This window comes from Bos indicus, chromosome 1 (genome assembly GCF_029378745.1).
Source record: "Bos indicus isolate NIAB-ARS_2022 breed Sahiwal x Tharparkar chromosome 1, NIAB-ARS_B.indTharparkar_mat_pri_1.0, whole genome shotgun sequence".
NCBI lineage: Eukaryota > Metazoa > Chordata > Mammalia > Artiodactyla > Bovidae > Bos > Bos indicus.
The window spans coordinates 77,250,771-77,265,413 of NC_091760.1; the positions used below are offsets into that span (position 1 = coordinate 77,250,771).

General features: G+C 35.1%; 1 protein-coding gene across 5 annotated transcripts in view; it reads right to left on the bottom strand.

Moving 5' to 3' along the window:
• The window catches only part of IL1RAP (interleukin 1 receptor accessory protein), a 154,874-nt gene that overhangs the window by 37,819 nt on the left and 102,412 nt on the right, over positions 1 to 14,643 (bottom strand). For all 5 annotated transcript variants that reach the window (XR_011566736.1, XR_011566744.1, XM_019958152.2 and 2 more), the window contains exons 5-7: positions 3,457 to 3,622; positions 2,907 to 2,978; positions 799 to 925 (exon numbers count right to left, since the gene is read on the bottom strand). Coding sequence is in view for 3 of the 5 variants with exons in the window: in XM_019958152.2 (XP_019813711.1) it covers positions 799 to 925; positions 2,907 to 2,978; positions 3,457 to 3,622 (365 nt within the window). In the remaining 2 variants the exon portion in view is untranslated. The remainder of the gene's footprint in view (positions 1 to 798; positions 926 to 2,906; positions 2,979 to 3,456; positions 3,623 to 14,643) is intronic.

Consider the following 14,643-nt stretch of genomic DNA (forward strand, 5'->3'; position numbering starts at 1 on the left):
CTAAGTATCTTGCATATTACCCTATGATACTTCATAATTTCTGTATAAAGTCTGAGTTTACTACTAGGGAATAAATATCTTTTAACTTCTTGAAGTTCAAGTAACCTAAGATCTATCAGCACATAGATGATAAGGTCTAAGTTTTCAGAACTACTTTGTCATGCAGTTAGCTGCTCATTTTTATTTATTGTTGCAAATTGGCCAAATCAAGCCAATTCAAAAAATGTCATGTTTATTTATGTCGTGACCCAGCGTGTTATTTTAAAAGTGAGTTATATTACCACCTCATCCACTTAAAAAATAAAATTTAAAGAACATTAATGTTTTTAGTCGATATTAAAAATTATCACTTATAAATGTGATATATGTGCTATGAAAATTAAGAAAGGAGAGGAAGGAGATAGGAAATACGTGCTCACTGGGAGATAAGGAACTAACACAACTATGTGAGGCACAAAAACATGGGCCCAGACTCCAGACTTGAGAAGCAGAACAGGGCCATGCTGGCAGGCTTTCCTCTGTCTGCAACTCTAAATCCTGGCCTTTTCATTCAGATAGGAGATTCATTCCAACTGCTTTCAAGCGGGTATCATAAAGATAAAATCACCAGGTAGTATCTGGGGCTTGGATTGCAAGTCTGAGAATCCTGTTTTGGGATAGAGCAACTAAAGACTTGAAAATGAGGCTGATTTTTGTTACTGACAGGCAAAAATTAGAATTTTCATCAATTAGCATAAACCAGAAGGCATTAGGTTGAGGAACAAGGGTTAGTCACCCCCTTGTCAGTGTCCGTGATACCTTTCATTAACAGATACGTCAATAGTGGTGTCCTCTGGCTTTTTTCCATCAATGGTCCACCAAATCTCATTGCGAGAGTCCTTCAGGTAACTAAAATAGACTTTGCAGGGAATGAGTAGCTCTTCTCCTGAAAAAAGCAAATTAACTCATGAGTTTGTAACTATCACATGGTTATATTGGTTGTATTTTGTGAATAATCAGAAGTTATGAAAGTTCTATGTGCCTGTAAGCTTACTTCTGACTAATTTTCAAGTGGACTACCATAAGGTAATGTACCATACTTCAATACTTCATTGCAAAACAAACAAACCAGGAAAAGGACAGCAGCTTTTTATATAAAATTATTAGAATGCCTATCTTTTAATAGAGCCGATATATGTCCTAAAACGACAGTATTTGTTCACAAAGGCTCTGATAACGTTTCTTTTCTTAGCCCTAAACCTCCATGGACTGCTCTTGTCCTTTGTTATTTCCCTCACCAACAATGAGAGATAGAGGAATGGTTATCCAGATATTTGGTCCTTTGCCCAGAGAAGATGAGGTGACGTCATTGCTGAGAGGACTGACCAGGCAGGCTGTATCTTGAAATATTCAAGTTATCACGGTTCAGTCAATGAGCTTAAAGACAACTTACAAATAGAAAGGCTATGCTATCCTTCTGAGATGGAACATGATGAAGACAGGGGGAATCTCTAGGCAAAACATGGTAATAATAATTGTAACAACAGCAGCAGACTCACTGAGGACTTTGAATGATTCCCTGTGCTAAATGTTTTAGCTACTTATAAATAGATACATTTAATTTTAACAATATATTATGAATTATTTTTAAATTAATGTTTTACAGATGCAAAAATTGAAGCTTAAATGCTATCCCAAGGTCAAATTGCAAATAAGTGGCAGACCAGGATTTCACCCAGACTGACCTTCTGTTTTTGTTTGCCCAGAACAGTTCTGTTTTATGCTTGCTTTCCTAGTTAGTTATTGATATTGACTGCTTTCATTCTCAAAAGGTGTCCAGGTTGAGATGATAAATTATATTGTCATCCCAATTTGAACTGAGGTTTGTCTCACTGAGTGGTCATACTCTAGCCTCTCTTCCAATGCAAGGTTTTTATGCCATTCTCTAGACAGTTGCCTATAACAATATGTACAAAGATAAAGTGACCACGGATTCAGGCATGCTTTTGTAACCATAATATGACAGACAGAAGAAAGGCATTTAGATGATTAATAGGGGTTTACCCTGATGCCAGAAAGAATGTTCATATTAATATATAAAACCACTACTGAGTTTAGAAAATCTGGTCCATCCAGGATTGGCAGATTCCCTCAGTGTGGTCTTGTTTTTTTCACAAGGCAGATCACTATTTGAAACTGTACCTTAATTTGAGGGGGTTATTGTTCTCCATCTGAATTGAACACTGCTTCTATTATCTTTAGAACATTTTAGACAAATTTTCTTTTATATCTTTCACTGGGTTGGAATTGAATATATTGGGAAGGATACAATATACAGGATATTAAAATTTTCTATGGTTTTCAAGTTAACTTGACAGGCTTCGTGTCAGAAGAACAACATATTATGCCTTAACTGGTCAGTTCCAAATAATTCTTGTGTAGAATGAAAAATATGAAAACTAAAAGGAGAAGAAGATAGCCGGTGTAAACATTTGACAGTGTTCAAATCAAGAATTACCAGTTTTATTAGTTATTACCTGTTGAATTCCCAGTTCTGCCTCCAGTCCCACTCCCCACTCCTTTGTAGTGGGGTAGAAGTTTAAGGAAGTCTTTTGCTCATGTTGAAGTCTCGGTAAACCAGAACCCTGCACAGGCTAAAGTTTGCATCAAACAGAAGTCACTTATCAGGAGAGGAAAATTGCTCACAGAGGGAAAAGAGAGCATCTGCCCTGAGAGAAGCAGAGAATCGCTGAGCTGCCCAAGAGCTCAAAGAAGGAGCTCATCCCCAGAGCTGATTTATTTTCTGATAACACTTCTGTTTCATGTGTTTCTCTACAACAGCTCTCTATGCTCTTGCATTAAGTGACATTTTTAGTCATTGTAATTAAGAGAATCTAACTGCTATTCAAAGGCACAGCTGTAATTACCCGGTTCTTTCTCGTAGACCACATGATCATCAGGTGAATAGATGTGGGGAGGCATTGCATCGTTTGGGGAGCCTGTGGTAGAGAGGAAGGAACCAAGGGAGATGATGTCAAATCACGGACCTTTAATTTCACATAACCTATTTCAAAAATCTGCTCTTCTGTGAAGATTGCCCAACTTCCTGACACAATTTGTCCATTCTTGAAAGGGCCCACAGTTCCATGTACAATCAATTACAACACTTCTTTCATTTAAAACAAGCAAACAAAGGGAAAAGAATACATTAAGTATCCTTCATGTTTCAGACAGAACTATTTTATCCACTGTTTTTGCTTTCCAAAGCCTATATGAGGTAGATTCCTTTCTCATACTACTTAGAAATTAATTGATTTCAAGTCTTCCTCAATTGTTTTTTTTCTACATATTTACAGTAAACATAAAAGCTAAGCCACTTTTCTTTCAGAATTTACATACTTCTTTATAACAAAATATTAAGAGCCTGAACAAAATTATTGCACTTTGCTGTGTGCACTTAATACAAATCATGCTTACCTACCACCTTTACAGTCTGAGTTCTGGTGAGAGTGAAGGTTCGTCCATTTTCTGGGTATGTGACCACACATGTGTAATCTCCATTATTTGAAACCATGGCTATGATAAAGCTCAAGTTCATGCCTTCAGGTAGTACATTATTAAAGTTATGTATTTTACGACAGCCCTAAGAAGAAGTAAAGGAAAATATGTTTACATGCATAGAAAATACACAAACACATACATGCACATCTAACTTTGCACAGAACACAGACATATCTATGCTGGCTACACTTTTTACAAAACTATTTTGGTCTTATATTTGATGATGTTTCTGCTAAGAAAGAGTGCAGTAATTTTTATTATCCTTTCTATAAAAGGGAAATTAATATTCTTAAACTAAAATATGAATTCAAAAGCACAAGGTTCCTGTCTCAAGACCTAGTATTCAAATTCTGGGAATTTCAAGTTAATAGTAAAGCAAGGTCAAAGTTTCAAAAAAAAAAAAAAAAAGGTTAAGGAAGCTTAAGCAAATGCATACACTGCTACTTAAAAAACAACTATTTTTCAATATTTCTTCACTGATTATGTTAACTCAGAGTACAGTCATGCTGACAAGCTAGGCTCTGCTTTAGATGTCTGGTTTTGGCATTCTTGATCATTCTGCTGAATCACCAGATCAGTTATTTCCAAACTTCTTTATTTTTCTTCTGTTTATCCTATTTTTAATTTGAATAGTATAGACTCCAGAATTTAAAAGTAAAGTATATTTTATGAGTCTTGGCAAAAGTTAAGAGTTTATTTGTACTCTAATTCATATTTTCACATAACTCAGTTGCTATTTAAAATTTTGATGTTGAAATATCTCATTCAACATAACTAGAATCTTGTTTCAAATCACTTAGCCCCACTAATTGGCTGTATTATTTTACTGTTTTCCTTTAAAGAAAAGAACCAATACATCATATGTGACAAAAATATGCATTGAACATTTACTTTTGGAAAAATTTGTATTCTTCTTTTTTTTTTGTATTTTTCTTTTAAAAATCAATACTTTATTTATGACAAAAAGAACTGGGCATCCTTAAGGTACTCCAGATCTTTAAAAGTCTAAGGAGTCTATTACCAGCTTGTACTTTCAATTTCCTATGTTCATACATTTAACTTTAATTCTTCTATCCTTGAGGTTTTCTTACTTCAATTCCTGGAGCATATGTTTTGAAATATGACAGTTCCACTAAGTGGCACATTTTGTAATTCTCTGTCACAAGAAATAACATCTTTTAAGAACAGTACTAAACTTCTGATTCATGGTGATGATCATCAAGAGGAAGATGACATATACTCAGTTATTTTTCCTGGATACGAATATAATTTATCCTGTTTTGATAAGTAGTGCCTCTAGACAATTGTCACCTCAACACAGTATTTCAACACTCTAAAGTTATCCACACTATAAGGCAACAAAACCCTGTATTCTTATAAGAAGTTTATGTCATATTTGGTTTAAATTGAGTTTATACTATCTATAGAACTATTTAATTTTTCTAGCAACTTTTGGTTAAACAGTTCAGTTATTTTCCTCTTTCATGTGTTAGCTTAGCTGTTCTTAAGCCCATGTGATGTAGACAAATCAGATTAAATATGCCTTAGTTTTTTGGGTGGAAAACAATGAGATAGATAAAGAGATATTCTAGATAACACAGTGCAGAGCTAAAACCCAATTTTTTTAGACAGCTGAGTAAAGGTCTTTCACTAGCTTCTTGATGAAGAATGAACATTAATCTTCATCCATTAGTTGAGGCTGAAAAAAATTATACTGAGACGTGTGCATTGAAAGGACTGATTTTGAAGCTGAGACTCCAATACTTTGGCCACCTGATGCAAAGAACTGACTCATTTGAAAAGACCCTGATGCTGGGAAAGATTGAAGGCAGGAGGAGAAGGGGACGACAGGATGAGATAGTTGGATGGCATCACCGACTCAATGGACATGAATCTGAGTAAACTCCGGGAGTTGGTGATGGACAGGGAGGCCTGGGATCCTGCAGTCCATGGGGCCATAAAGAGTCAAACATGACTGAGTGACTGAACGGAACTGAACTGTGCTTAGGTGTACTGCATCATTGTATCCTTATTCCAAACTTAGCAAGTCTAGAATGTTCTTATGCCCATTTTATAGATGAAAATACAAAGGCCTATAAAGGTTAAGTGATTGCCATTATCATAGAGCCAGGCAGTGTCAGAGCTGGAATTTAAACCTAGATATACATGTTTTGAGGGACTTGCTCTTAATCCCACCGGACACTATCTCCCCACCCACTGTGGTTCTGACCCACCTGGGACCAGTCCCAGTATTAATAGTGTGATGTGGTTGTTATATGAGCTTAATTCTTAGCATTAGTGGTAATCTGGGAAAACATAGTTTTTGGTATAAGAAGTTAGCTACTAATACTAAACTTGTCAACAGCACTCCTTAAAAAAATGAAATGTCAAAAAATATTTTTTACCCACTGTAGTGTGTATATATATATATATATGCATATATATATATATATATATGTCAATAGCAGAAACTGTAACACAATATTGTAAAGCAATTATACTCTAATAAAAGAAGATCCAAGGCAATCAAAAGGTTAACAGTAAAATAAAACACACACAAAATTTTTTTTAACTCACCAAATATCATTTATGTAAAAACTATTTAAAACATATTGCTTTAGGAGATATACTATGTGCTACAATTATAAAGAAATGCTTCAGACTCAAAGTCTTCTCATTCATTCATTCACCCTTGAATATTAATCAATAAACTGCATGCCAGGCACTTTTCCAGGTTCTGAGAGTACAGCACTGAATAGAACAAGAGTCAGGCCTCATGGACTTCTCATTAACAGAGAAATGGGATCTGACACATCTAAATTGCAAGGAAAATGTTACAAAACAAGTGTGTGTTGATCTCTTGCTAAAGTCCTCTTTCTCTTCACCTTATTCCAAACTCTTGAGGATGGACTTGAAATATGGGCTGAATACACCTGACTATCATTGATTCTATGTGTCAGTGTTGTAAGTCAAGTTCTCTGAGATTTTCTCTTCTTTCCATAAGGTAATATAAAAATGTAGGCCAAGGATAGGTTTTCTTGGAGCTGATTTGATTGGAAAAATATTTCAAATTGAGGAACATTCCATACACAGGAATGGAAAACTTTGGAGTCTAATCTACCATTCAGAAAAATCTGATCATTCAAAATTAAATTAACAAAAACAATAAAAAGCTATTAAACCTATAAAATGTTAGAAGAGGAAATGAATAAAATATTATACATTATAGGTTTTTGTGTATGTAGTGGGGGTAGCTTCAGGGCATTGTTGAACTAAAAACACCCATTAACTTTAGCCTGTAGTATCTGATGAGCTCTGCTTTTTATAAGCATCTGCTTCTCGAGGCCCTTCATGGACCTAAGACATAAAGGGAATTTTTGAACATAATGAATTATTCCTAAAAATAAATCCTTCATATTTTTGGTGATTTCAAAATCATTCACTTGGAATCCAGAAAAAAAAAAGAACAGAGATCTTGATACCCAAAAAATAATAAAAATACATTTCTAAATATAAGAAATAGGTTAACAACATGTGGATTCCACTGTGAAGTAGACATCTGACTAGAAGACAAGTCATTCACTGAATTGAGCCATCAGTTCCTCATTCTGAATTTGAAAGAGAGAAGTTAAATAGGAGAGCAACTCTTCAACCACATAATGGTAGCCTTGGCAACCTACCACAGTATATAGGTAAAGATAAGCACAAGAACTGACTTTGAGATCCTCGAGAGGAAATAAATCATGTGGTGAGGTATGGGGTGTGGGTGGGCAGATGGCATGACTAAATAAGAACAAATATTTCCATTCAATAAGGCCTACAGTTTTTAAAGAACTCTATTAAGGAACAATGATGGAAAAGACACAGTTCTTAACCTACAGATGGAGATATGCAGTCTAGTGGAAGACTGCAACAAATCCTATGAAGGCATACTGGGACGGGGAAGTGGAGGAAGAAGACCAAACAGAAAACATTTAGAAAATCTGCATGGAAAAAGAAGATCTGAACTGGATCTTAAAGGACAGGTAGATTATTAAGTCATGCAGGAAGAGGGGAGACATGGAGAGGTACCCTCCAAGGACAGAAAAAAGTACAAACAACATCCCTTCATTACTCTTATAGCATTTTGCTCTCCATGTTAGCACTTAACTAACTTCAACATAATCATCTCTCTTCATTTATCTTATCTCTTTCTCAGAAAATTTACTTCCACGGAGTAAAGGGGGAGCAGGCAGATTAGTACTTCATCTGCACAGCCAGCAACTGCTCAATGCTGGACACCTGGTAAATGCTCAATATTGGTGTTGCATGATCAAAATTATAAACTGAACCAGAGAAGCAAAGACACAATACATGGAGCTGCAAGCTCACGTGGAATGCAAATGATGATAAGATGGTGAGTATACAGACTTATAAAGATACGGGATGGGTGAGTTAGGATGAGTGGGGAAAGCAGAAGTAAGGATAAAAAGAGTTAAGCTGAGATACGAGGATAGAAGAGTCAAAAATATCTACTGACATTTTTGCTCCCCAAATTAAGTTGTTATAAAATACACCACACTTGTTCAAAAAGACTCACAAAAGTTTTATACACCAGTCACTTTCAGTGAGCAGAACTATGTCACGCAATATTCGTGCAATAAAAATTGACAAAATCCCCTCTAGATGTCAGGCCTTGAGTTAGAAGCTAGGCATTCAGTAGCCAGTAAAAACAGAAATGACCCTTAATCCATCATATCTTCTAGTCCAAACTAATTCATTCAATTTTTAATCAATTCCTAAATCCAAAATACATTGACTCAGTTTTGTGATATGTGCTTGATAATCAAGGGAAAGCAAGAGAGAGAAGACACTACTTCATACAGAAGAGAGGAATGCAATCATTACAGTAACAAAGTTGAGATATAAGTTAAGTGCCATCAAAACATAGAGTGGGTAATTCATCCAGCCTAATTCACCCTGAAGGAATCACAGATATTTGAATTGAGTTTAAGTTTAAAAGATGAACCTTTAGGTCTTCAGAAGCTCTAAAACTATATGTAAAATGCTGTGTGTATTTATGCATATATGGAATTGTGTGTATGTGTGTGCTCAGTCATATAGTTGTGCCCAACTCTTTGAGATCCCATGGACTGTAGCCTGCTAGGTTCCTCTGCTTGGAATTAAATAGGTATAATTTGGAAAGAGAATATGATACATACTTTCTTTATATAATAGACTAAGTGCTGTACTATGCTAAGTTGTGTCAGACTCTGCGACTGCATAGACTGTAGCCTACCAGGCTCCTCTGTCTATGGGATTTTCCAGGCAAGAATACTGGAGTGGGTTGCCATTTCCTCTTCTAGAGGATCTTCCTGATACAGGGATCAAACCCATGTCTCCTGCATTTCCTGAATTGGCAGGTGGATTCTTTACCGCTGAACCACCTGGGAAACCATACTTCCTTTATACCAGAAGTTAAATATCACTATATAGGGACTGTAGGGAAAGGAGAGATAAAGAACCAACCAAAATAAGTTGTCAGATCAAATTGAAATGAGCACTTTAAAAATAACATCTATTACATAGACCTTGTACTAACTTCCTGATAATATGTGCTAGGCCAACAAGAAGGCCAACCTGGCAGTGTTTCAGAAATGTGCTTTACTGCTGGCACTTTCCAAAGATTTTCCTATTCCCTGACAGGTTTCTAAACAATATCCAACCAACTGTGATGAATTTTATACTGAAAATTAAAGGTGGATATAAAATGCCAATTTTAATGATTATACTAAGGACACAGACAACAAGCTTTTTTGAAAATTGATATCCAGAATGGTATCTATACTGTTAAATATCAATTGAGAGCATTTCAGCAGCTGCTATAAATGTAATACCCAAAGCATTCAATAAAGTAGTCTCTCCAATCCTCAGGAAGAAAGGGAACACTGACTTTGTTTGCATAAAGTGTCTTTGGGGAAAAAAAATTCAAATACCCAGTTATAACAATGAGGAAGAGTAACCATCCATTAATATGAACGTCAAAATGACTTGTCTTATTTTAAGGCTCATGTGTCCAAAACATTTAACAATAATAGTGAAAACAACAAGACTATACTTACCTGTGTCATGACCACTATATATCTGGTAGGCTCTGTGAATGAATAGGCAGCCTCCAATTTATACACATGTTGTGTTTCAGAAGTTCTTTCAGAAGCTGGCTATTTGAAATTCAATAAATGACACAAACCGCAGTTTGCTTTTCCAGGTTAGTTACAAATATGGGCTTACTCAACATTTACTGAACATCAATTTCACTCACAAGACTGTTGAATTAGAGAACTGTGAATTCTGGGCCTGGATGAAAAAAACTATGCCATGTAGAAGACAAGGAGAGAAGGGAAGGCATGTGGAGGAAGAAAGCAAAATCCTGCCCTATTTCCCTAAGACTCCAAGACAGAGATGTTGGATTTTCTATTCCCTCCAATCTCAATTTTTCTGAGCTCTTTCTGATTTCCCAGGGTCTTCTTTTAATAGGTTTCCTTATGTCTCACAGTCCAGTCTACAACCCAATCTGTGTTCAAAAGATAGTCCTTCCCTTCAAAGTGCCCTTTGTCCCAGAAGTAAAGCCTGGACCAACCTTCTCTGTGGCCTTTCTGGAGAGCACAGGGTTTGGAACCACACAGAACAGGCCTGCAATTCCAGATTCTCATCCTATCAGCTGGATTGCTTTGAGTAGATTATATAAGAGAATGTGAAAAGTCTGGTCTCTTGATACAGATAGCATAGTGTTGAATCTTGGACAAATCACTCAACCACTCCACACTTCAGTTTCCTTGACTATCAAATGGAAAAAAGAGAGTCTACTTTGAGTTGAAATAACTGAGTGAAATTATTAAAGCATTTAGGATTCCTGTGCTCAATAAATGTTAGTGATTATTGTTTGTATCTCCAAACATCCATTTCCTGATCTACCTAAGGATAATATCTACCTTGATGGATTGTGATGAGTATTATGTATGATGATATTTAAAGTACATAGCACAACGTATTGCCCTAGTGGAATGAAAGAAATATTCAGTTCAGTTCAGCTCAGTTCAGGCTCTCAGTTGTGTCTGACTCTTTGCGACCCCATGTACTACAGCATGCCAGGCTTCCCTAAACAACACCAACTCCCAGACCATGCTCAAACTCATGTCCATGGAGTTAGTGATGACATCCAACCATCTCATTCTCTGTCATCCCCTTCTTCTCCTGCCTTCAATCTTTCCCAGCATTAAGGAATACTCCAATGAGTCAATTCTTCACATCAGGTGGCCAAAGTATTGGAGTTTCAACTTCAGCATTAGTCCTTCCAATGAATATTCAGGACTGATTTCCTTTAGGATTGACTGGCTTGATCTCCTTGCAGTCCAAGGGACTCTCAAGAGTCTTCTCCAACACCACAGTTCAAAAGCATCAATTCTTGGGTGCTCAGCTTTCTTTATGGTCCAATTCTCACATTCATACATGACTACTGGAAAAAACATAGCTTTGACTAGATGGACCTTTGTTGGCAAAGTAATGTCTCTGCTTTTTAATATGCTGTGTAGATTTGTCATAGCTTTTCTTCCAAGGAGCAAGCATCTTTTAATTTCATGGCTGCAGTTACAATCTGCAGTGATTTTGAAACCCAAGAATATAAAGTCTCTCACTGTTTCCATTGTTTCCCCATCTATTTGCCATGAAATGATGGGACCAGATGCCATGATCTTAGTTTTCTGAATGTTGAGTAAAATGAAAGAAACATTAGTTTCCTTTTTTCTTTCATTAGCTTTCATCCTTCTGCTAACAGGGAAGCAAATTTGCTGGAATTGATTAATGTGTCTTTTAACTACTATAGAGTTATTTGTATTACTAAAAGAGACAATTTCTACGATGTCAAAGTAAGGAATTCAGTTGGCAACAACAAAGAGGACTATTGTAGGAAGGCCGAGAAACCTTGGTGGATTCAGGGAGTGATTATTGAAAGTAGAAAGCAAAATAAACAAAAAAAAGTAGCAGCATTGCTACACAGAGATTGGAGAATGCAGTTACCAAGATTATTCCCAAAATGGAAGCACTCTTAGGAGTAAAGCTGTCAACCAATTACCAAAATGTAAAGAAATAAAAGGCAGTGTGACACACATCAATAGCAGCTTTTTTTCATAATCAGAGAATAGAAAAGATGGCTGGTTACTGGTTATCTTCTTTAGTCACCTGCACATTGTTGGGTATCTGCCATGGTCATGATTTTATAACCATGATTTTATTTCCTGGTCTCCTTTCCAGGCTTTCAGGTTTTATTCACCCCATGAACATTCCCTCCAGATTTGTATCTTAGCCATTTTATCACTTTATTTTGTCTACTTAAGGGCTTCAACTATCACATAAATGCATCCAGTTGGTTCTCTACCTTCAGCTTTGAGTTCTTTTTTAATAAGCTTCAGACCCATACATATGTAGCCACTATTAGCCACTGCCATCTAGATGTCACACAGATAAGTCCAACTCATGCGACAGGATCTAAATTCATTACTTGTCCCCCAAATCTGTTCCTCCTCTACTATTTCATATCTTGATTAATAGCACTGACATTCGTCTAATCAGGAAAGCCAGAGATCTGGGAATTATCGGAGATACAGAGATGGATATGGCACAATTTTGTCCTCAAGAAACAGTCAAACTCATAGAATGCCTATATGTAAACCTCTCTTTTTAAAACCAATAATAAATTCTCTTATAGAACTCATAATCCTACTTTTTGATAAGAACAGGAAGTCTTATTTATAAACTTTGTTGAATTAAACTGAAGTCCTTTGAAGCTATGCTGAGGAGGGCATATATCACATTCTTTACCATGTCCTCCCCAGACTGCCGACATATTACATTGAATACAGCTGATGGTCAACAAGTAGCTGCTGAATATATGCATGAATAAGTGACTATAAAACAATAAAGGAAGCTAAAAGTAACACTGAAGTAGTCACAAATAAATAGCTATATAAGGGTATGTGAGGGAAAATCATTTCAACTGGAAGGAATAGGGGACATTTTGTGAAGGTGTAGAATTTCATCTGTTCTAAAGGAGAAAAAGATGATGTTCCAGGCAGATGGATGTTCCAGGTGAGGAAAAAGAGGAGAAAATAATAGAATATGTATAAAAGTAAAACTTTTATTCAGACAATAAAGTATTCAAAAAATACAAAGAGTGAATAGGGTCTCATTAGAAATGAGAGACCTTTCTACAGATAAATAGATGAATATATTATTTTAAACTGGAAGATATACTTAATAGTGTAAAATTGTTAATGTAATCCTTTTAATCCTTTTTACCATGGAAAAGTACAATCATAGAGACAATATATAATGATCCCTTTACCTGCATCTAGTGTCAAAAGTACCAGTTTAAGCTATGTCTTGTTTCATCTATATTTACTCACTGCATCCCAATATTATTTCAAAACAGATCACAGACATTACACAATTTAATTCATAATATTTCTGTGTGTACCTCTAAATGACAAGATCCCTTCTGCAAACATAACTACATTACCATTATCGTAATTTAAAAAGTAATTCATTGATGTCATCAACATACTGTCTGTGCTTATATTTCTTTCCCTGACTTTCTCCTAACTTGTTTTACAACTTTTTTTGAATAAATCATGATCCACTTAAGGAGCATACATTGCAATTGGTCGTTATGTATCTTAAATCAGTCTTCTCCACCTCCCCTTCCTTTCCTGTCTCCTTTTCTTGTATTGATTACAGAATGAAGCATATATGAAAAACACTCAAAACATATGTATGAGTTAATGAATTAGTATAAAGCAAATACTTTTATAACTTAGGTCCAGGAATAGAACATTGACAGTCAGTTTTGAAAGTGCTCACATACTCTATGTCAACCGGACCTTCTTTACTACCTCCGAAAGTAGCAACTATCTGTTTTTGCATAGTGAAATCACTCCTTGTTTTCATTTACAATTTTATTATTCATGTGTGTATCCTTAGATACTATAGTCTCAATCACTAAAGCATTTTAAATGTATTTTGTTTCTTTTAATCTATTCATTCTCACTCTATGCTTCTTTTTTATGGCAATTTATCTGTTGATGAACATAAAACATTTGGCCTATAGAGCTTCTCACTATTTAGATTTTGTTGACTGCAAACTCATGGTGCAAATCAATACATTCCTCTGTTCTCTATATTTCCTGAAAAATGACAGCAGGAGCCAAAGATTTTATCAGACTCAAATTTAACCCATTTGGCACATATACAGGTAATACTATATTCTTTCATTAAAAGGAATGTGGCTGTTTCCCTTCTTATGATAGTAGCACTCATTGATGTATAATGCTTAGATTTAGTAATTCATTGGGGTTTGCAAAGTGATTATATACTTTTATAAAAATATACTTCCCTGCATTATTTCATTACTCAGTGTACATTTCTTATAGAAAAAGCAGAATAAAATCTTGATTGTTTTTCCTGTTTATTTACCAGTTTTCAAGATAATGCTGTTATTTCCTATTAACATCCAAATGTAGCCACATTTTGAAATATCACTATAAATTTATGGATTTTAAACTTAATTCATAAGATGTAACCTGTTAATAGCCTTACTAAAGTTCAAATTATTCCATCCTTGGCCAATGAAAAACTCTTAAATTAGGCTCCCTAAGTCATTTCATTCATGACTTAAACAGAAACAGACACTAAATTTTCAACTAAGATTATAGAATTGCCTGTTTCTTCTTTTATTTTTTTCACCTTTTCCTCATATATATTTTTAAATTATTTTTATGCCTTCTTGATGAGTTCACTCTTTTATTATTCTAAAAAGTCTTCTTTATATCTCATAATATCACTCATCTTACAGTTTACATGATAGTGGTATATCCATTCTAACCTTTCTGTTTTTATTAATCATTTTTTGATCAAAAATTTTCTATCTTCCACTTTTTTTAATCTTCAGGTATTATTTATTGTGTTGATTTTCTGTTATGTTCCTTTTAGTTTAGCATTATTTTTGAAATTATCTTTTTCTAGGCTTTTATTGAGTTATATAATTTCTGGAATTTTTTATTCTTATTTGCT